Below are 23,561 nucleotides of genomic sequence, written 5' to 3'. Positions count from 1 at the left end.
CCATGCTGGGTGTCTCACAACCTCCTAGAACCTCAGCTCCAGAAAGATCCATTGTCTCTGGCCACTGTGGTACCTGCACTCACATGCATATATCCTCCTATAATTAAAAATATTAAACTTTTAAGATTAAAAATGATTGAAGAAGCCGGGCGTTGGTGGCGCACGCCTTTAATCCCAGCACTCGGGAGGCTGAGGCAGGTGGATCTCTGTGAGTTCGAGGCCAGCCTGGTCTCCAGAGCGAGTGCCAGGATAGGCTCCAAAGCTACACAGAGAAAACCTGTCTCGAAAAACAAACAAAAAGATTGAAGAAGACACCCAACATGTGACCTCCACACATGTATGTACATAGGCACATACATACAAAGTCAAACACTAGAGATCAGAAACATTACCTAGTATGTGATCTCTGCCTTACCCAACTCATTCACAGTAGAGATCACAATATGAAATCCTTTTACCTTCTTTTTACTCCCAGTGAGTAGTCAGGGAGTATGCCTTGCCCATGCCGGTTTCCAGGACCCGGAGTAGCTGTTGGTACAGATGTGCTCAGTAAACATAAAGTGGTTGAACAATGACTAAATGATGCTTTGTGGAGTTTTTACTTCTGACTTACAATTAAAGCTTCTGACTTCTTGGGTGTGGTGATGCTTGCTTGTAATCACAACACTTAGGAGCCCAGAGATGGCCTGGTGTACATAGTGAATCGTTGGCCAGCCAGGGTCACATAGTGAGACCTTGTCTTTAAAAACATAAAACCAAAAAAAAAAAAAATCCTTCTGACTTGTTTGTTGCCAGCAGTGGCTAGTCATCATCCTGTGTCATAAGAATTGACAAGAAAACCTTATCTCAAAATCCATGCAGCTTTTATCTTGTAATGTATGTAGGTTCCTTTTTTTAAAACTAAAATTTATTTTATATGTGTAGATATTTTGCCTGCATGTATGTCTGTATAGCACATATGTGCCTAGTGCATGCCAAAGCCAGAGGTATTGGATCCCCTGGGACTGAAGTTATGGACTGTTGTAAGCCATGTGGGTGTTAGGAATTGAACCAGCCCATGCTCTTAGCTGCTGAGCCATCTCCTCCAGCCCCAGTGACTTTCTTTTCCTTCCTTCCTTCCTTCCTTCCATCCTTCCTTCCTTCCTTCCTTCCTTCCTTCCTTCCTTCCTTCCTTCCTCTCTTTCTCCCTCTCTCCCTACCTGCCTCCCCTTTCTTTCTTTTCATTTGTATGTTTGTTTTGAGATAGGGTCTCACTATGTAGCTCTGGCTGTCTTGGAACCCACTTTGTAGACCAGGCTGGCTTTGAACTCACAGAGATCACCTGCCTCTTCCTCTTAAGTGTTGGGATTAAAGGCATACACCACCATGCCTCGCCCTTTGGGTTTTTAAAGATCATTCTTAGTTGGAATAACTGACTTCAGCATCCCTGAAAGGACCACTACAGGACATCTGTGGGCCAGACTGGACTCTTGAAGCCTTTGGAAATGTCTGTCAGAGCCGGGCTAGTGGCTGACGGTTGGAGGTTGGGTGCCAGGGTTCTGGAGAGGAGAGGAGCTCTCATCTGCTGTCCTCCTCACCAGCTGATCCCTAGAAGGAACTGTGTACTGTTTGACAAAATACGTGAGCCCTAGGAATACAATTTGTAATATCACAAGATATGTAACTTGACAATACCAGGTAATGTTATACAGCTGTGTAGCTTATACTCTTCTGGGCATGCACTGGGCCTGCCATTTGTTCCAGATACCACACACCTCATCTGTGGTGTCCACAGTGGGCGGGCCTGGTGAGTGGTGTTTTTGTCTTCATAGACAGTATCAGGAACTTGAGGTTCCTCCTGCCCCACCCCCACCCCATCAAGATCCCAGGTGCAATACTCCAGCATCACAAGGCAGGAAAAGCTAAACCCAGGGAGGGCCTGGGTTCCTGTAAGCAGCAGGACCTCCCTGCAGCTCTTGCTCACATGCTCACATTGGTGGGTAAGATGTGAAATCTTGCCACACATGCTGTAAACAGTGTGTGAAGGGTTTTACTTTGGAAGTAGAATCCTGAATTTCAAGTATTATAGCATAGCATGTAACTTCCAGCAAACTGCTAATCTCTGCCAACCTCAGTTTACTTACCTGTAAAATGGGAATTATTTCTTGTCATACTTGTCTCAAAAAGTTATCATATGACTGGATGCCTATAGTCCTAGCTGGTTGAGAGGCTGAAGTGGAAGGCTTGGTCCTCTAAACTAGTGGAGCTGTAGGGCCTCTAAGCTTTCTCACCAAAGTGATACAGACTACTGCAAAATCACTGAGAAATCATCAGAGATGCTGATGCCAAGAGCTAAGTAGCTGGCTTTATAAAAAGAAACCCCAGCCCGTTCCCCATCTTCGTCTGATGCTTTTATTCATTCTATTATAAAATGCCTCCTCCCATGAGAAGAACTCCATCACTGTACTTCCAAAATGTTCCAACCTACTTTTAGAGCACCCGCTATGTGTACCAGTATATACTCTGAATTGTTGTAGGGCCTTGGGGTGTCGCTCAATAGTAAAGCACCCAATTAGCATGCCTAAGGCCCTGTAAAACCAAAGATATATTAATTTTTCTTTCTTTGGGACTGATGTCACCACCACCCAGCCATCCCAACCTTGGAGTTGAGAAAGAGTGATTCAGAGAAGTGATTTTCCTAATGTATGGATCTAGGGTGTGCAGTTATATTTGCTGTGTCTCTCTTACATGCTTGTACATTCTTTAACCATGGGAGTTTGCTGACCTTTGCCTTTCTGGAAGCAAACACAGAGCTTGGCACCTAATAGATACCTGCTCAGCAAGCCTTTGTTCAAGTGATGGTGGGCAGTTCTGGTCGCTGTCCAATCCCTGACTTTGTTTAGATTCAGAGTTCTGAATGAGAAGAGGAGGTGGACTTCTTTGGTGTTGCAGACTCCAAACATCTCCAGACAGCCTGCCATGTCACACCAGTAGTTCTGGTCTTCTGGTAGCTTTCCACTAAGCAGCATTGGTACAGATTTGAGGACCCAAGAAATACTTGGCTCAGGCAGACCTGAGGATGCAGAAGATAACAGAACATATCTTGACTGTGCTTTCTTGTAGTTTATAGATAAATATCTTTTCTGCTTTCTAAAGGGGAAAATATATTTTTTCATTTAATTTAGTGCAGAGGCCATAATTATATGTATTCATTCGAAATACCTGTAGTAGAATAATGACTTTTCTGATTCTGAAGTATGAAAGAGAAAGGAAAGTGTGTGTGTGTGTGTGTGTGTGTGTGTGTGTGTGTGTGTGTGTGTGTGTGTCTTGGGATTGAATTCAGGGCCTTCTATGATCTAGGCAAGTGTCTACTACCCAGCTACCCCTATCACCATCCTTAAGCCTCAGTTTTTATGGCTAGCAGTGTGCAGATTGGAGATAATCCTTGTGATTGTCTTGATAAACTCAGTACAAGGTTTAAAACAGATATTTCCAAGGGAATTACACTTCCTTTCCACTCTGGTCAAGTCAGTCAGAATTAGACCTACTATCTAAATTTCTAAATGTTATATAGAAACATTTATGGAAAACACACACAAAGAGAGGAGGGGGAGACAGAGGGAGGGGGGCAGAGAGAGAGGTACCATGAATGATAAGGATGCAAACCAATCACCTCATCTCAGAGCTTAATAATTCCCTATGGTTCTTGGACCTACTACCTTCCATGCTTGACTGGAACTTTTGGGAGACATGGTGGAAGTGTAAGAGTTGCATGTGTTATTTGACTGCTTCTTTTCTTCCTTGATCAAAGCCACAATCCTGTTTACACTTAAATTTTGTTTTTTCATTTGTCTTACAGCGGAAACGGAAGCAGAGTACCCAGGATGAAGATGCCATCAGCCTATGCAGTCTTGACATAAGTGTAAGCTCGGTCCTTCCTACCTCCCATTCCATCCCTGCACACTATGATAGCATCACTCGTAGTAAGAATGTTAGTTGTTACCAGGCTGTGTACTTAATGTGGGCTTCCATCATCTGACTCTGGAGTAATGACCAACTGGATTTTCCCTTTTATGGCTCTTCTTCATTTTACTGGACACAGTTGTGTACCCAACTTGAACTTCAAGTCAACTCATTTATTGTCCACATATTTTTTCTCATAAAATGAATTATAAACTTAGGCATCTGGGTAGACTATAGATTAATTCCACTATGCAGTTTAAGAGCCTGGTTCAAGAAGATAGAGCAGATGTTTTTCCTTTTGGAGGTGGTTGGAGTCAGTGGCTTGGCTAAAATCCCAGCAGCAGGATGGCCTAAAGGTTAGACAAAGATTCTCATGGCATGGTAGAGTGAGTGGTGCTGGGTTCAACAGATTCAACAGAGTCAAGATTCTATACTTAGCATTCATGTAGAGTGATTCCTCATCTGGGAAATAAAGCTGAAAAGACTCCGTGTGACTTTGTGAGTCAAATAAAACAATGAAAATGAGAAAACCAAGCATAACATCTGGTACTACTAGGTGCTCAATAAACATCAGCTGCATTGTGTTTTTTTCTGCCAAAGCACAAGCTTGCAAAGAGGCTTAGTGATGTGATAGCCAAATGCTTGTGATGGCAGAGGTCAGAAGCCTCTTTTGAATTTCCTAGGTATTTCATTTTGGTGACTTCCTGTGCATGGACTCTGGTCCTGTGACTGATGCAATTGAGTGTGTGTAACATTCATTATCCAGGCTGGGGGCTAGAGTAGGAACTGAGACCTCCCAGGTTCCTCCTGTCCTCATATCTATTCATCTTAGACATCCTTTGGGGTTTACTCTCCATGTAGCGTAGATCCATGTAACATTGTGGTGTTTCCTACAGAGTGCACAAAAGCATTCTATGATGTGTGAAGGCTCCAATATTTAGCAGTGGAACCTTGGACAAATCACTTCTACTATCTCTGCCTCAGCTTCTCCATTTGGTTGGATGATGGGTCTTCTAAAACCATTGTGAAAATGGGACACTCTTTGGATATAAATTATTAGATTCCCATTTAATGCCACTTATTTGCCAATATGAACAATGCTCTTTTAGCTATTTTTAATTATTGCCAAATTCCCTGATGTAACAGCGTTGGTGGAATGATCTTGAGCTGACTGCTAATGATGTGTCTTTATTTCACCATATGGTGTTTATCTACCCTAGTCTTTTACAACATCAGATTGATGGAGTTGGGCTAGTTTACCAGGTTGCCATGGTAACAAGACAGAAATATGTTCTGGGGTTTTCTTTATTCATTGGATATTGTCTTATTGACAGGTGAAGCTATGGAACATTTCTCATCAACAATAAGATTTTTTGTGTGTTTGGGTATTTTTAATTTTGTCGAACTTTACTTTTAGAATCCAAAGACTTTCAGGATCCTAGAGTCTTAGTCATCATGCATTTCAATGTCCTTGGATTGCAGATGAAGCACTAGCCACCTGGGGGTGGTGGGCAGGACTTTTGTTCAGGCATTTTTCAGATCCTGTATCAGCACACAGTTTTCTCAGCTGCAAGCTGGTATTTATTTTTCAGGAATGCATGTCTCTAAATGCTTTTTTATCAGAGAACTGCTGACCCCTGATCCGAAAGGATTACTGGCAATTTAAAGTTTGATTTGGTTTTGACTCGCCTTCTTATTTAGGTCACCTAGGTTTCAGATAATGAATAATTTCTAGATAATGATTTTTTTCCCTGTGCAATTTCAGATGTTTCCTCTTATCTTGACCAACTCATGTATCATGCTTTGTCACAGTAATGAGATTTTATAGAAGAAAAATCTACCCCATTTCACTAATAGAGCTATCTTAGGGGTTCAGCCATGGCCAGGCTTATTTCTGATTTACTTGGCTTTTTGTCTGAGTCTTGGCAAGCAGATCTCCAGAACCTAGGCTGGAGTTCCTCCATTTATTGCCACATATAATAATTGTACACGTTAGAGACTGGAAGCTATTATAGGGCATGAGACTGCCATGTTGCAAGTTCCACTGTTCCTTAGAGTCATGCAGACGTAACAGGAAGTGTAGCAGAACCAAGCATGGACAGGAAGGAGTTTCTCACTTCAAACTTGGTACCCCGTGTGTGCCCAGAGGAGATGAGCTAAACTGAATTAAGTAGCGAGTGGAGCCACCGCTGAGAAGATGTTTCACCATAAATGCAATGATATCTAAAGCTCTGAGCCCAGTGAATTAATTATTCTGCTGAGGGAGTGGTCTTTATCAAAGGACTTTGTTTTTGTGCCCTTGAGGGGTGATGTCCAGGAGAATGCTTACAGCAACAGTACTGAAGAGGTGATGCTTCTAATTGCTGCTATTTCATAATTTTACCCAAAATGGCCATTAACCCGAAGACTCAGGCAGTCCTCCTGCCTCCACGTATCAGGGACTAAGGCAGTGTGACAACCAGCTAAAGCGTTGTTTTGACCCTGTTGCTGTGTATAAGTGGAAAGTATTGGGGGAGAAGGATAGGTTTCAGTTAGTGGCTCTTGGTGGAGGATGTGAGGGTTTAGGAAAGTGAGACAGGTACTTCTCAGTTTTGATTCCACTTCCTAAGTGGTAAGACAGCCACATAATATGTGCTTTGAACAAGAAGTTACTAGATAAGAGAATGGGCATCTTCAAGGGTCACTAGTCAGGTTCCCGTTCAGTCTTAGCGTAATGCTGAGAACACAGTGGGCTTTTAGTAAATACTTAAATACACACACACACACACACACACACACACACACACACACACACACACACACGGGGAAGGGGGGAGATTCCTAAGGAGGACCCCCTTTAAAGAAACATATTTGTGATGTAAAAAGCTAGGAATTGTTTGCCTGGGTGAATTCATCTGCTGATTAAACAGTAATTGTCAAGCTGAATGTGATGGCATACATAGGCAGTGGATCCCAGCACTTAGGAGACAGAGGCAAGAGAATTGGGAGTGTGGCTAACCTGTTCTATAAAACAATCTTGTAAATCTTCTGTGGTTCCCAGGCATTTATGGACTCTGGCCAAGCCCTTTTGTTGACCACTCTTTTTACAGGGGACACTAGAAGGTTTTGAAGTGCAAGGGAGGATGACATGCCTCCAAAGTATTGTTCTTCGGTGGGACTGGAATGGCTCTGCCGTTGGCAAAATAATTGATGTGTTATTTTCTTCCACCACTTGAATTGATCTGTTGCCTGATCCCCCAGCTTCCGGAGAGAATAGAACACAAACTATTTCAGAAACGAAAATAAGGCAGCATGTATTTTTTGAGAGCAATTTGCAGAATGGAAAAGGCTTCTGGCAGCCGCCTCCAAATCTCTTCTCACGTCAGAGGATATGAGTGGGCTGCCTTTGGGAAGATTGTGTCTCCCACTGCAATTTTCTGGTTTAAATCTAATGGGTGGGAGATGCCTGAGTGGGGAGCTAACTGGGTTCTTGATGTCTCGTGAAGCTTTGGCAGGAGAGCCAGCTGTGCCTCCACACAAGAACTCAGCTCTGCCTGAAACAAATGAGCCCTAGGCTGGACATAAAAGCAGACCCCAGTGATAACGTGCTAGGAACGGTGAAAAGGGGGCTCACTGTGGAAACTTAGGGAAATGTGAAGAGTTGAACACTTAACAGATCCACCTCAAAGCAGTAGCTGTGTTTCAACATGTTGCTTTCCTGTCATTTTACATGCCCTTTTATAGTGTTCGAATTGCAAGATATTTCAGACATACAAAATAGAATACAGTGATACTACTTCACACACATTGAATGGCAATTTAGTGCAACCCAGGAAACATTTCCTTGGTTGTGGAGACTTTGTAAGCCTGGCTCACCTTCAGGTTTGATGTTTGTTGCTGTCTTCTGTGTCCATAAACTTACTGCATCCACGTGTTCCTAAATGCTGTATGTATTATAAGAGCCTTTTAAGTTTCTCTAAGTACATATGATTTTTTTTTTAATTTCTACTTATTTATGTGTGTGTGCACACAGAGGTGCCTCATGTGGAGGTCAGAGGGCAACTTACAGGAGCTGATTCTCTCCTTCCACCCTATGAGTCCTGAGGAATGAACTCAGGTCATCAGGTTTGATAGCAAACACCAATTTGCAGGCCCGTAAGCACATATAATTTTAAAAGTTGGGATAGTGGTACGTATTAATTTATTTTGGGTCTTTTCATTTACTGTTTGAGAGTGCACATCACTGCATCCCACAATATTCTTTAAAAAGCATTATTTTGAACAACTATATTGTCAAATGAAGGCATCAAATTCGTTCAGCCCATCCTTTCTTAGGATAATTTATGTAAGCGCAGACTTTTCTCTGTTATAAATAACACAGATGGGCATCCAAGAATATGCTTGTGTAATCCCTTTACTCAGCAGGATCAAGTCCAAGATCTGAAATTCCTGGCTCACTGGGTGTAGCCCCTGAGCAGCCTTATGTCCCTTCTGTCAGTGGGAGGCGGAAGTGAAGCTTGGAGATGCTGAGTATCTTCTACAGAACCTGGCAGGACTCACTCAGAGCTTGTCTGGCCCATCCCTCTTCATGAAGCATCACCACTCCCTTGCTGAGTCTAGGAGGTGTTTGTGGACATTTGTCCCTCTCCTTCAGAGGCTGGTGACAATGAGCAGTGATACTGCCTTTTGCTAGTAGTGAGGCTTCTGTGTGGAAGGTGGTGTATGAACCTGAGATTTGGCCCCAGGGAAGGGGGGGTGATTGGGCTTCACATCCTTCCTATATTTTCTTTGCCAGTTTATAGGGGCCAAGATAAACCCTACTGAAGCTCCTGCAAGGAATACTTGGGGAGTGTGTACCACACCTCATGCTTTTGAGTTCCTTCAGTTGTGACAATTCCTCTTCTGTCCCCTGTAAGGCATAGAGACATACTCAGATCTTGCTCTTTCCCTCTCCTAATGAGAGGTGGGAAACAGGTCAGCTGCAGCCTTTGTGCAGGGAAGTGACCTCAGAGTTCCCTTCATAAGGGAGACCATAATCTATAATGTTTATGCCTGGGGCCTCCTCCTGGCCTCCCTGCCTTCAGGTACTACCAGGCACCATCTGAGCCCTGTCTACCTGCCCTGCTTTAACCTGAACCACTGCTTTTCACCTGTTCCATTTACAGGCTTTCCGTGCTGGGTTTTTTTTTTTTTTTTTTTTTTTTTTCAGTTTCTCAAAATTGTGATCCTCCATCTTGTCTCTGGGCCTTTGTGCATGTTACCCCCTGTGTCTGGAATACACACATATGTTCTGTGCTTCCCAGATTCCTCGCTTAATTCTCGCAGCAGTCCCCTGACACATGAGCAGCGGCCTCACAGGCATTGCCTGTAGACACAAACCCAGGAGACTGCATGGCAGAGCTTCCCCACTCTGCTCAGGATAAGAAAGGGAGAAATGCCTTTGGCTTTCCAGCTTGAGTGCTGGATGATTGACAGGCCATTTCGTTGGTCACATTAGCACCCTATGAAGTAGGTGGCTGCTTTCATTCCCTGTTCATTCCAGTGGCTTGTGGTGCTGCATGGACACTCTGCATGTGTACTGGTACGGAGGGGGAGAAAGCTTTCCTGTCTCCATGGAACAAAGCCATGTTCACTGTTAGAATACGTCCAGCCAGACACAGAGTAACAGAAAGATTATTTTATCTCTTCTCACAGCATCCAGATAATTAAAAAAGATACCATTTCTGCAGGTTTGTTTCTTGTTGGCCATTCTGGAACCTGCTACCTAGGGAGATTAGCCTTCCCCTAGTCAGCAGGAGGCCTTGATGAATTACGTGGCCGATTTTAATAAAGCTCTTATCGCCCTGGGGACCAGGCAGACTGTGGAGATCAGCATTTACCACTCACTCATCTGTAATCTGTGGACATTCTCATTTGGGATGCAGTGTTGTTCATGGTGCCTGTAGAATCCTTTGGGCATAAGGTAGCAGGAACCCTACTTTTGGAAGGTTGATTGGAGTCTGCCATCAGATGTCAGGTTTGACCAGTATTAACATAAGCACATTGCACCTTACTTTTGGCCTGTTCAGTTATTAGAATTATTAGGTCAAGGGCCAAACAAGGACTTTCAAGAGCCTCTCAGATGCTAATAGCTTCACTATGTGCAGGTCAGCATAGCTGTCTTTTTGGGCTCCCAGTGAGCTGACAAGAGTGGGGCTTGGGTTAAATGAGAGTTCTTCCACTCTTTAATGCCTGTTTCCGTTTATTATCAGAATTACAATCTTTGGAGGCTTGGGGCCAGAACTTGACTCGGTGCTTCAGCTTGAGTCTTCTCCCTTAAAACTGAGATCATAACAACATCATTCCTTAAAGCTGTGAGGGTGGGAATGAGTTAGTTTACTGAAGAACCTAGCCCCTTGCTTGTAGGAAGCACAAGAAACACCTGTGCAGTGGTTTGAATAAGAATGCCCCTCCCCCCCCAGGGCTGGAGGCATGGCTCAGAGGTTAAGAGTACTGACTGCTCTTCCAGAGGTCCTGAGTTCAATTCCCAGCAACCACATGGTGGCTCACAACCATCTGTTATGAGATCTGGTGCCCTATTCTGATGTGCAGATATATATGGAAGCAGAATGTTGTATACATAATAAATAAATAAATTCTTAAAAAAAAGAATGCCCCCCCCATGCCAGGCGGTGGTGACAGCACAACTTAAGCCCAGCACTTGGGAGGTGGATCTCCAGATTTTCCAGACCAGCCAGAGAAACCCTGTCTGTCTCAAACAAACAAACAAACAAAAAGGAAGCCCCCCCCCCATAGACTCTTATATTTGAATATGTAGTTACCAGGGAGTGGAAACTCTTTGGAAGATATGTAGACATATAATGGATGCAGAGATAGGGTTAGGGTGTAATAGCCTTTCTTTTGTTTTGTTTTTTCAAGACAGGTGTGTAGTCCTGGCTGCCCTGGAACTCACCCTGTAGACTGGCCTGGCCTCAAACTCACAGAGATCCACCTGCCTCTGCCTCCCTAGTGTTGGGATTAAAGGCGTGTGCTACCACTGCCTGGCATGTGTAGTGGCATTTTGAGGACATGACACCTTTAAGGTTTGTGTTTTGCAGTGGCCCCTACCCTCTTACACAGACTTTATTTGCCTGTTCATTTTGAGATGGGGTCTTGCTGTTTCCCATGCTGACTTTGAGCTTCTGCAACCCAAGTGACCTCCCTGCTTCAGCTTCCGGCTAGCTATGTTCACGGCTAAAAGCCCTCCTTGCTGGCTACTCTTCCCTGACACTAGTGGGGACAGCTGCTGCCTGCTGCTTCCAGTTTTGTCTTTATCAACATGTCACATGGGTGGAATGTCAAAGTGTGTGGCCTTGTCCATTTCCAGATTAGTTTCTTTCCCTGAGTGACATCCATCAGTTTCCTCTGTGTCTTTCATAACTTTGGCCTCTAACTCTGTTTTTTTAGCACTAGAAAATATTATAGTACGCGGGTATACCACAGCTGCTCCCTCACCAGTGATGTTTCCTTCTTTTATACTGTTGTTTATTATTGCATAATACATTGTTTTTAAACCATAACTCTCCAGTGAGGAACAGTTGTGTTTACTATATCCCAGATCTAAACAATGACCGTCCTCATACTTTCTAGTGCAAGCAGTAATGAAGGGAAAAAATGAAAATAAAGACTTTTTTTTCTTTTCCTGCTTCAGTGGTAGACTGCATGAGCATTCCGCTTCAGTTTTTGTGTTTTCCTTCTCCTGCTGCTTCATTCTATTCTACATCATGGGCATCAAAGAAAAACAAACTAGTTAAAACTAAACCATATCCAAAGGTGGGTCTCAACAGATTGTGACCAGTAGTGGTGAAAGGAAAGTTATTTTGCCTCATTTAAAGCTCGGTGTGTGTCTGCAGGCTCAGCTCCTGCTCCTCTTTCAGAGATTATGGATTTTATTCCCATCACCTACAAAGTGACTCACAAACCATCTGTAACTCCCATCCCAAGGGACCCAACACTGTCTTCTGGCCTCTGTGCACCAGATACACACAGGCATACACACAGACAAAACACATATACACATAAAAATAAGTCAACAAGCCTTTTTTTAAAAGGTCTGTTTCTGAGACCCTTAAACTGTTTACATTTAAGTTCCCTCTCTGGCATCCTGGGTCCACCTGAAAATTACATAATGAGTAAGTTGCCAGCCCTGCTTCCTTCCATTCTTGCCTAATCGAGTTTCTCCTGGATGACTTGATCATTGTACCAAGCCCCATCTTGGATCTGGATATGTTTTGGTTTCATTAGCATAGGCTGTTTTCTTTGTCTTTTCACTCTGTGTGTCTGACACCTGTCTCCATGAAGGAAAGGTGACACACTCACTGCCTTTCCCTTTGACATTGCTATAGGGTAATACTCCTCTCTAGAGAAGAAAAGATGTGTGTGTGTGGGGGGGGTACAGTGTGTGTGATTGGGGTGTGTGTGTGTGTGTGTGTGTGTGTGTGTGTGTGTGTGTGCCTGCATGTGTGTGTGTATGGTGTGTCTGTGTGTGTGTATGATGTGTGTGTATATGTGTGTGTGCATGTATGTGTGTGTGCGTGTATGTGTATAGTGTGTGTATAGTGTGTCTGTGTGTGTGCATGTGTTTGTGTGGTGTGTTTGTGTGTGTGTGAGAGTGTGTGTGCATAATGTGTCTGTGTGTGGGTGTGTGTGTATATAGTGTGTGTATGGTGTGTGTGTACGGTGTGTTTATCTATGGTGTGTGTGTGTGTGTGTGTGTGTGTGTGTGTGTGTGTGTGTGTGTGGCATTATGATTTGAATGCAGGAACTCACCACCACTGAGCTATACCCCAGTTCTCTTTTTACCTGTTCTTTTGAGAAAGTTCCCTACTAAGTTGCTCAGGCTGACTGTGTATTTGCAGATATCCTGCCTTGCCTCCTAGGAGGCAGGGGTTACAGACCTGTACAGCCATGCCCACTGTATTAGTTACTTTTCTTATTCCTGTGACAGAATGCCCGACAAAAGCAACCTAAGGAGGAGAGGACAGATTTGTTTATCTTACAGTTTGGGGGTTCGGTCCTACCTGATGGGGAAGGCATAGCAGTGGGAGCTTGAGGCTGTCACTTATGTGCCACCAACATGCAGGAAGCAGCTAGTGATGGACACTAATTCTCAGCTAGCATTTTCCCTTTCATGCAATCTGGGACTCCAACCCACAGAGTGTTGCTGCCTCTGTTGTCCAAATCTAGCTCTCTCACACATGTGCCCAAAGACTTGTCTGCAGGTAATTCTATGTTCTACCAAGTTGACACTCAAAAATTAATAATAAAACCAGCTAAAAGATTGTTTTAAACAAGCCACTTCTCTAACTGATGTTCAGCAGGACCCACTGCTGTCGGTGATGCCTCTCTCAAATCCAAGCCTTCATGATCAATGGATGAGAGTTGATAACTGTGTGGCAATTTGCCTTTAAATAGAGCCAGACTCAAATCATATTCACCTGCCCCAGCTGGACAGTTGTCAGGCGGTCATTATCTTTAGTAGATAGACAAGTCTAGGCCCTCCTGCTTAGCTTCCCTGCTTCTGCCATTGCCTCTACCCATTTTATAACAGCTGACCACTCAACTGCTCTTCTTAAGCCTAGATCCTCTGAGTTTCCCCATGCTTCCCTCATCTTTAGTGGCTTTGACACCCTCTCCTAGTGGCAATGCTGTTCTACTAACTGATCACCACACTGTCCCTTCTTCCCTGTATTCCGATTATCCTGACCTCTGCCCATCCTAGTTCCTTGTACCTCAGGGCCTTTGCATTTGCCATTTCTCTCTATGTAGAAAGCCAGTTAGATGGTCACTCTTGTGACTTCTGCTTCAGTTTCCTTCAGATGTCCATAAAAAGGCATTTTCTTTGGAAATAGCAAATTCATCCCAGTCCCTTCTACTCTCTCTTTCTCTCTTCCTCTCTCCTTTCCTCCTTCCCTTCCTCTCTCCCTCTTCCCCCTTTCTCTCTCTCTCTCTCTCTCTCTCTCTCTCTCTCTCTCTCTCTCTCTCTCTTTGAGACAGGATTTATCTGTAGCTTTGGAGCCTGTCCTGGAACTCGCTTGCTCTGTAGACCAGGATGGCCTCAAACTCATAGAGATCCATCTGCCTCTGCCTTCAGAGTACTGGGATTAAAGGTGTGTACTACAATCACCTGGCTCCCCTTCTTCTCCTATCTGGCTTTATTTTATTTTCATAATATTTACCTTCACCTGCCACATCATGTTTATTTTATTTTGCTTTCCTTTTTATTGATTCTTTGTGAATTTCATATCATGCACCCCAAACCTACTCATTTCCCCATCATTCTGTAGCCACCCTCCATCCTTGCAACCTCTCCACCCAAAGAAAACAGAAAATAAAAATAATGAAAAAGTTTAAAGTTAAAAAACAAAAATGCAAATTAAAAAAACATCTCTCAGTGGAAGCTGTGGTGTGTCACAGTCATGTATATTTTACTATCTGTTTCTACACACTAGAATATGCCTTTTTTTTTTTTACATTCTGTGCATCTAGAGCAGTAGCTTGATGAACACTGGTTACATAAATGGATGGCTACATCATTGCCTCCTGTTGTCTTTGAGGGTTACTGAAAACAAGACGCAATTTATCTTGGCAGCATTTTAAGAATGTCTTTCTTTCTTCCTCTACACACATTCTTACATTCCTTTTTTTTTTAATGAAAACCAACAAAACAAGAGGAAAACCAAGACCTACTTGAACAGACTTTGTGACAGACAAGGCAAGACTAGTAAAAACAATGCAGGGCCTCTCTGAGGTAGTAGAGGAACCAGCCTAATGATGTAGGCTGTTGGGACTATGTGGCACGCATGCTATCCACACCATCACATAGAGGGCCAATGCCATTCACTCCTGCCTCAGCCACTCTTGCAGCTGTCTCTCGGGATAATGGTAGGCCTGGAAATTTTCTGTGAATATCAACAACATTCCACTCTTGGGTCTCTTTTTCTTTTCCATTTAGTGATGTTGCCACCAGTCATTGTGTCTGCCACATGGTTACCTGGTGGGAGATTTGTAAAGAGCTGTCAGCAAACACTCAGGGTAAGAGCAGATTCTGGGTTCTAAGCCCATGATGGAATGCCAGCACATGGTTTGTATCTCACCTTGGAGTATGTTCTGGCCAATTTCATTCAAATGAGACTGGGGCCCATTTTAGTGGCTGAAGGTATGCCTGTTCTCTCAAATAGATGGAGGAGAATTCTTTCCCAGTCTTCTTCCAGGGCTCATAGGGGAACCATGATGCTGAGTCAGTGATGCTGAGACCTTGAGAAATCAACCCTTACCTGCCTTATGGGAATAATGCACTCGAACAGGAAAGTATGTGTAAGCTGAAGATTCCTCTACTGACTATAAGCCTCAAAGATGGTAGAAAACTGTAAGAAGTTCTGATTGAGCCTTAGAAGGGACCAGAAGATCCAGTCCGCTTAGTCAGACCAAACTTAAGAGACAGGTATATCTGTTTGTCTGTCTGTCTGTCTGTCTGTCTGTCTGTCTGTCTGTCTGCCTGCCTGCCTGCTTCCAGCGTACCTGTGTGTCTTTTTTGTTTAAATCATCAGGTAACCCAAAAGAAACACTTACAGCTAACAGAGACAAGTGTGCTTTAAAGTAGTGTGCATTCAGGCTGCTTTAAAAAATTATTGAAGATTGTCTGCCTTATCATCCTGTGACCTGAGGACAGTTTGGAGGCACAGCTGTGTTCTAGCAAGGATCTCTTTCAGAGCTGCAGTCTTAGGCTTCTTGTACTCTCATATGGAAGACAAAGAATAAGAATTCATTGGGATCTCTTTAAGGGCACTAACCCTATGCATGAGGGCTCCATCCCCATGACCTGATTAACTCTCAGAGGTCTCACCTGATACCTTCATGTTGAGGTTGAATTTCAGTTCATGAATTTCAAGGCACTCAAACATTCATTTCTCAGTGTCTGGCATAGTTTGATGCTGAAACGCCACTCATAGGCTTATGTTCTGAATAGGTATTCCCCAGCTGATGCACTACTTTGAGAGAGTCTGGAAACATTGGGAGATGGGGGGTCTTAGAAGGAAGAAGTGAGTCAGTGGAGGCTGTGGTACACATGACTCTTACTCTGCACAGCAGTCAGCAGCACTGTCTCAACTCACTCTGTGTGTGGCGACAGATGGGATCACTCTCCTTTCTAGCCATTGAGCCCCCACAACATTGTGTTTCCTGCCACAATGTAATTTTACACATTGCTGTGTTCCTCAGTGGTGATTTCCCTTCAATACACAACCAGAAACCAGTATGGCTGAACTTGAAATGACTGCCAGCCTGCAGGAATGAGGGCTGCCCATTGTGCTGGTCATCCCCAGGGCCAGGTAGAGTTCTTGGAATGAGAAATGGGTGTCTTCTGCGGCCTGGTAAGGAGACCTGAAACAGCAGTGGTTTTTGGGAGGTGTCGCTGTGTGTTACACATGATGGATGGGCTCCTGGGAAACCAGAATCAGGAACAAAATTGCTTCAAGAACCTGGGGGGGTTTGTTTGTTTGATTGATTTGGGGGTTTTCGTTTGAATCAATAGTAATGTTTAAATGATTAGACGTTCGCATGATGTTATAGTTCATGTGATGTGGTCTCAAAGGGGTATGTGTGCCTCTGTGGGAAGGAAGGTTTCCAGTCATACTTCAGATCTTCATTGCAGAAGGGGCTACTGAGACCCTTTCCTTTAGGAATGCCTTTCTGTGACCTGGAAAACATTTCTAGAATAGAAAGTCCCCAAGGGTCATGTCAGTGTCTTAAGTTTGGTCTGACTAAGCGGACTGGATCTTCTGTTTCTCATCCATTCATACTCTTACTGATGGGGCATCTCCTGTGTCTTCTCAACTTAAAGGAGGGCTTGTTTATTTTCATACATGGCGTTAGTCAAGGCAATCAGCTCCACTCCTTTTAACCTGGGTGAGCAGAAAGAATGTCATGGCATGGAGCCAATTATGGAAAAAGTTGCCCACCTCATGGTCACCAGGAAGTGGGAGATAGGGACAGATGAATCCACTCCCTTTAACTAGGTCCCACCTCCTGAGTTTCTGTCATCACCCCCAAAGCTCATCAAACTACATTACTCTACAAATGAGGGCCGAGTGCTCCTAGCCTGGCTGTTTCCCCAACGCCCAGAAGCAAGCAGCCATGTTCTTAGCACATGGTCTTTGGGGACATTCTTTATTCCAACCATAACAGTCCAGTGGTGGAGGGAGTTTTAGTGGTCAAGGCAGCAGGGACATGCTTCAAACGTGAAAGAAACATACTGCTGTTAGGATATTTAACCATGGACTTTGGCCTAGTCATGAGAGAGCAAGGATGTCTCCCTTGGGGAAGTGGAAGCTGAGAGAAGAAAAGGAAGTAACTGGGGCTTTGGGGAAAAGAAAGGAAGTGTGACCCAGGAGCAGCAGGTGCAAAGGGTTTGTGGTAGGACGGAGTGTTCTGACACAGATGGAGCTGGTAGGTGATGGGCAAGGACCTTCAAGGCCATGCCTAAGACTTCAGCTGTGGGGAATCTATGCTAAGCAAGGGTATGTATGGTCTGTGTTTGGGAGGACTCTTCTAGCTGCTGAGTGGAAACTTGTTCCAAGTCATCCTCTTTGCCTCCTGGGATGGTGGAAGAAGACATGCAGTAGGAAGGACTCCACTGAATACTTTGTCTTTTGTATTATGGCAAACACTAGACTATGTTTTAACTAGGCTGCCTTTCAAAGCACATCCAATGTGATTTGTTAGAAAAACCAAGTCAAGCCCCACAGATAAGTAGGAGTGAAGGAGGCCGGTCTTGATGCAGTGGGGGGAAAGCTAGAGGAGGTTTGACTCTGAGGTTTCACTTGATTCTCTGATGTGGGAGTCCTTTGTCAGCAGTTGTCACAGGCACACTCAGCTGTGACCACAAACATTTTCCAGTGGAGGAGTGTTAATAACTATTCCATTGCCCTTAAAACAAAATCTAACATCAGGGCCAAATGAAAAGCAAGAAGCTTTGGTCAGCTGTTCTAAGCCACCTGGTCCCACCAGAGGTTCCCCAGGGGGAGAGGGTGACCTAGGTCATCCATGGCCTCTTAGAAATACTAGGCATGAAAAAGAGGATTGCTCCTGTATCCTGTGGGCACAAGTGGAGTGCTGTCTCTGCACAGTCACCCAGCAAAATAAAGCTAATGGATCCCTTTAGTTTTGTCTGACCAAGAGGGCAGAGTAAGGAAAGTACTCCCCTGTCCTTCTCAAGGGCTTGGACAGCTCACAGGAGCTTGTCTTGAAGACCCGGGTGCACGGAAGGAGCCAGCTGGATTGGTGGAAAGTTCTTGGGACCAGGACATTTTTACAGTCTCCACTGCATCTCTCACTTGCAGGACAGCCTGCCATGCCTGCCCCCCACCCCCATGGCCTCTATGTGGCAGATGGGAGGGTGAGGAGGTCTGAGGCTTGCTCTTGTTTGATTTAAAGCTGTGGATGAGAACCCGTGAATTTATCTATGCTTTATATTGGCCAGAGGAAAGCCCACTTTGTTGCTGGGTGTCGGTTTTGTTCAGTTGGTAATTATTACAAAGGCATTAGTAAGCAAGAGGGCGTGGTGGGAGAAGTGTTTATGTATGTGTTTGCATGCATGTTATGTACATACATGTGTTCAGATGTGTGTGGAGGTCAAATGGTGTCATTTATCAGGGGCCATCTACTTGTTTTTTGACACAGAACCTGTCACTGGTCTGGAACTTATCAGTTGGCAGGGTTGTCTGGCCAGTGAGCCCTGGGGTCTCTCTTGTTTCCACTTCCCTAGTACTGGGCTTACACACACAACCATACTTTTCTCCCCCACAGTGGCTTCTCAGCATTGAATTTTGGTTCTTAGGCTTGCAATACAAGCTCTTTACTAACTGATTTATCTCCCTAGCCCATAGGCTTAATTTTGTTTTATTTTCCTAATTTACTTCTTGTAAAGCTAGGTATGCTAGTACATTTCTGTAATCCCAGCACTCTGGTGGCAAGGGCACAGGGCAGGTAGATCACCTTTGAAGACTACATAGGCTACCTAGTAAGATTCTGTCTCAAAACCAAAACAACCACCAAGATAGGCTAGAAGTTTCCAGTAAGTGTTAGAAGAATGAGGCACCATCTCCAGTGTGGGGCTAGTGGCTGTGCTTCTATGGGGAGTTTCAGATTGGTAATGGGACTTTACTCCTTGCTTGCTGCAAGCAACAGGGGTCCAAGTTCCTCCTGAAGATCCAGACAGGTATAGACTTTCCAAGCTGGCCCCCAAGCCCTTGACGGTTGAGAACTCAGGCTCCCTTTTAAAAAGTAGGTAGTCCATAGTTCCATAGAGGACACCTTTAGGCCAGGATCTGTCCAAAGCCCCTGCTCTAGCCATTGCCAACAGTCAACTCTGGCTCAAGCTTCCTGGTGTCCCCTGAATGTCAGCTAATGTGCTTTGTCAACTTGACAGGAAAAGGACCTGAAATCAGAGTAGATCAGCCTCTCAGGCCTGTCTATGAGGGTTTGTCTAGATTGGGTTAGTTGGATTCAATATGATACTGCCTCCAACTCTTGCCACCATTGACTTCCCCACCCCAATGGACTGTACATCAGAACTACCCAAATAAAATGTTTTTGTCACACCAAGACAACTAAACCACCCTGCTAGGAAACACATTTTCACAAAGGCAGACTAGGATTTTACATTTTGAATATTTGATGAATCCATGCTGTTTTTCTTTCCCTAGACCTTAATGACAGAATTGAGTCAGGTCCCTTTCAGCCCAAGCTGTCTAGGTGATGTAGAGCCAACCCCTTGATTTCTGGGTGAGGGAGGGGGGGAGAGTGACACCTGAGATCCCTTGAGTTCCACTGGCTCTGATGTTGATGCCAAGATGCTAGGCAGAAGGTACCAGAGTGGGGAAGGAACCAGACACTGTCCAAATTTCCTGAGGTCTCACTAGACCCAAGTACTTGGCTCAGCAACTGCTTCATCTGCCTAAGAATCCTTTGGGAGGGAGCTCTGCCCACAGAGGAACTCTCCCTGCAGTCCACAGGAAAGCCAGGCTAAGCAAGCACCTTTGCTCCCCTCCCCTTGTAGCGTGTCTCCTCTCCTTGCAGCATCCCAGCTCTGCTGCATTCCAGCTGCAATGTGAGAGCCATGCAGTCTCCTTCCTCCCTGAGACCTTCACCAGCTTCTGCCCTGGAAATGACGATGCAATGTTACCATTGCTTATTTCTCATCCTGCCACCACACCACCTTTAGCCTTGTCTTACACACACACACACACACACACAACACACACACACACACACACACACACACACACACACGGTATCTATAAACTTAAACTGGCAAAAAAAAAAATCAGTGTCTTTATTTTTTTGCTAACTTCCAACTGAAATGTACATTTCTGTTCTGTGAACAAGAATAAATCACAGTTACCTGTGACTCTGTTACCAAAAGAATGCTCTGATAATTGTCTGTTCCCATCACACTGATTGCCTGTGTCTCAAAATATCACATTTGCCAGCAATTATTCAAAATGACAGTAGTGATTAGACCCACTGCCACATCTGTTCAGAGAAACCCATGTGGTAAATTAGTTTTTTAAATATGTCGATAACTATCTTTCAAAATAATAGGTTTTCCTATATAGAAGTTCGTGAAGGCAGGATGGGAGGGGGTGAGAGTGGCCACCCCTGGTTCATGCATGAAGACAGTGGATGGACTAAAGAACTAGAGAACAATGAACTCAATGAAATGTCTGTTTGCTTTCTCGAGGCTGGTACTGCTAAACAATGTCTGTTAGAAGGTAGTCTTTCCTCCTGTCGCAGGCTAGTTCTCTGTCCCACATTCCATCCTTGATCCTTCATAACCCCACCTTTTTGTTGTTGTTGTTCTGAGACAAGGTCTTAGTATCTGGCCCTGGATGGCCTGAAATCCTTCTGTAGACCTGACTGGCCTCAAACTTGTGGGGAACCTCCTGCCTCTTCCATCCAAATGCTGTGATTACCAGTGTGCACCACCTCACTAAGCTGCTATAAACATTGTGTAGAAAGATGCTATGGGCCTCAGTGGGCTACCCTCAAGTACCATGGCACAGAGATGCTTTCTTTGGTTTTTGGAGCTGTCTACACCTGGGCTCCTACCCACCTGTACCCTCCCCAGTCTTAGTACCTTCTGCTAAGATGTCACTTCCTGATGCCATCACATCAAACAGGGCCATGTTTTTTTTTTTTTGTTTATTCTTTTGTGTCTTTTGCATCATGCCTCCCAATCCCACCCATCTCCCTCCCCTTACCCCCAAATAAAACAAAATAAAATTTAAGAGAAGAAAATGGGGAGAGGAAGAAGGGGAAAATCTCATCATGGAAACTGTAGTATGACACAGTGAGTCATGCAGGAAACCCCTTTATCCATACATTTTTACACGCAGGCATTCGTTACAAAGAATGGTCTGGTTTGAGGCCCCTGGTTTCTGCTGTGCCATCCACACTGGGCCCTCACTGGGGCTCTTCCTGGACATCCTGTTGCTGCCCTGTGTCATGGAGATCCTGCAGCCCTGGGTCTTCAGGACTGACCCCTAGACCCCCACCCTCCCATGCTCCAGCAGATCACAGATGGGGTAGATTTTGGGATGGGCCAAACATAACCACGGCCATTCTTTCCTGATTCTTCTCCCAGATCTGGTTCCATCTTCTGGCCCCATTTCCCAGGGTCACTTGCCTGACTCAGCTGAAGAAGCCTGGTGTCCCTGAAGCTCCTTCCTCTAGGCAGACACTACTGTGTGTCACCTACAATCCTTGTTGACTATCTCTTCACAAGTACACGCAGTCATTCATCTGTTGGCTGTAATCCTGCTACCTTGATAGTCATTGGCAGAGGTTTAATATCCTCTGAGCTGAGTAGCAGGCCTTGAAATGTCCAGGCTGGACATGATTTATCATAGCTGTAATAATCAATAAGCTTGAAACCATTGCCATTCCTTCAAACCTAGGACAGTATCCCAGCTTTAGTATGACATACATACAGTGATTGGTGAATGTAATATTATGTTATTAAATGACACCAAACAGCCACCCCTACCTCTTTTTTTTTTTCTTATTTTGGTGTTCCTTGGTTGGAAGGCAGTGGCAGAATGCCTGATTCATGGAGCTTTAGACACTAACAATGCACAGAGAATGGTGACTTGGCTGTACTACTGGACACTGGAGTCCTTTGCCTCTCACTAAACTCTCCCCTCTGGGATTCAGTCTGGTTTCACTCAGGGTAGCAAAATAGCTACCAGAGTAGGCATTGGGATGATGTATAGGAAGGGAGCCTTCCTCTCGATGTGATTGGGTGTGTCTGGTTCCCCGAGCCTCAATCTGCTCATAACCCAAGGAGTGAGCAATTCTGACTGAGCTGCAGGAATGAGTGAATCTGCAGAGAGAGAGAGTGAAGGGAACAGTCAGGAAAGCCACCTACCCTGGCCACCATAAGTGACCTCTTTTAAAACCTCTTTTAAAACTTTTTATTTTAGTACTGACGAATAGCTAGTTACTGGTGTCTGATAAGAATAGGTCTAATCTTAACATTTTTATAGTTTACAATATGGGAAACTTTCCTTCTAGATGAAAAAGTAGTTCCTTTATCTTGGCCTTCAGTCATGTCAGTCATGTGATCTGATAGCACCAGAAATATGGCCCATGGCTGCACTGGGACCCAGGCTTTGGTCTCCATAGTTGGCTTAAAAGAGATTATGTGTGCTAGGACTTTGGAAGAGCACTAACATACAATTTCAAGGGAATAGCATTGCTCAGAAAATCTTAAACCATGAAAAGCACATTGAGCCCTCTTGGGAAACAGAGCAGAGTCTTAGCTGAGCTCTGGAAAGTTATGTAGATTTATTTTTAAGTTTCAATTTTATTACAGCAAAATGTCAGTGCTATCTTGATCAGATGTTACAAAACCAAACCAAACAAAACCTGTCAAGATGGAATAGAATTTGATGCATATTGGGGAAATAAGACAAAAGATAGAAATAAATAAGGAGGGGGCATAGAAATGTCTAGAAGAAAGTTGTTGGTTCTTTTTTGGTAGAATCGGCAGAGGATCTATAGGTTGGGATTGGGACATGGTGGAATGAGACAATTGGGGAGGGGAGAGCACTTGAGCCATGACTGTAAAGAAGAGTTGTTCATGAATTACTGATGTAGTCAACATTTATGAAGACATTGTTGAGCTAGCTCAGTGAGTAGAGGTACTTATCCACAGGACAGGTGACATAAGCTTCATCCTCACATCCCACAAGGTGACAGGAGACCCTGGTTCCTGAGAGTTGTTTACTGATATCCAAACGAAATGCCCTGTGGCACACACACACACACACACACACCATACCTACCATGCACACACACCATGCACACATACATGCACTCACGCACATGCACATACACATATACCATGCACACCATCCACACACACACCACATACATACACTACACACACTCACACACACATATACCACACACACACTAGGCAGTGGTGGGACATGCCTTTAATCCCAGCACTTGGGAGACAGAGGCAGGGGGATTTCTGTGAGTTCAAGGCCAGCCTGGTCTACAGAGCGAGTTCCAGGACAGGTTCCAAAGCTACAGAG

General features: G+C 44.4%; 1 protein-coding gene across 1 annotated transcript in view; it reads left to right on the top strand.

Annotated features, from left to right (window-relative positions):
• Arhgef3 (Rho guanine nucleotide exchange factor 3) overlaps positions 1–23,561 on the top strand; it is a 169,693-nt gene that overhangs the window by 23,523 nt on the left and 122,609 nt on the right. Inside the window, exon 2 of the mRNA XM_027389614.2 lies at positions 3,839–3,901. Within this exon, the coding sequence (XP_027245415.1) occupies positions 3,839–3,901 (63 nt within the window). The remainder of the gene's footprint in view (positions 1–3,838; positions 3,902–23,561) is intronic.

This window comes from Cricetulus griseus (assembly GCF_003668045.3).
Source record: "Cricetulus griseus strain 17A/GY chromosome 1 unlocalized genomic scaffold, alternate assembly CriGri-PICRH-1.0 chr1_1, whole genome shotgun sequence".
In the NCBI taxonomy this organism is placed as follows: domain Eukaryota; kingdom Metazoa; phylum Chordata; class Mammalia; order Rodentia; family Cricetidae; genus Cricetulus; species Cricetulus griseus.
The sequence above is the reverse complement of the archived record's forward strand: the minus strand, read 5'-3'. Positions and strand labels throughout refer to the sequence as shown.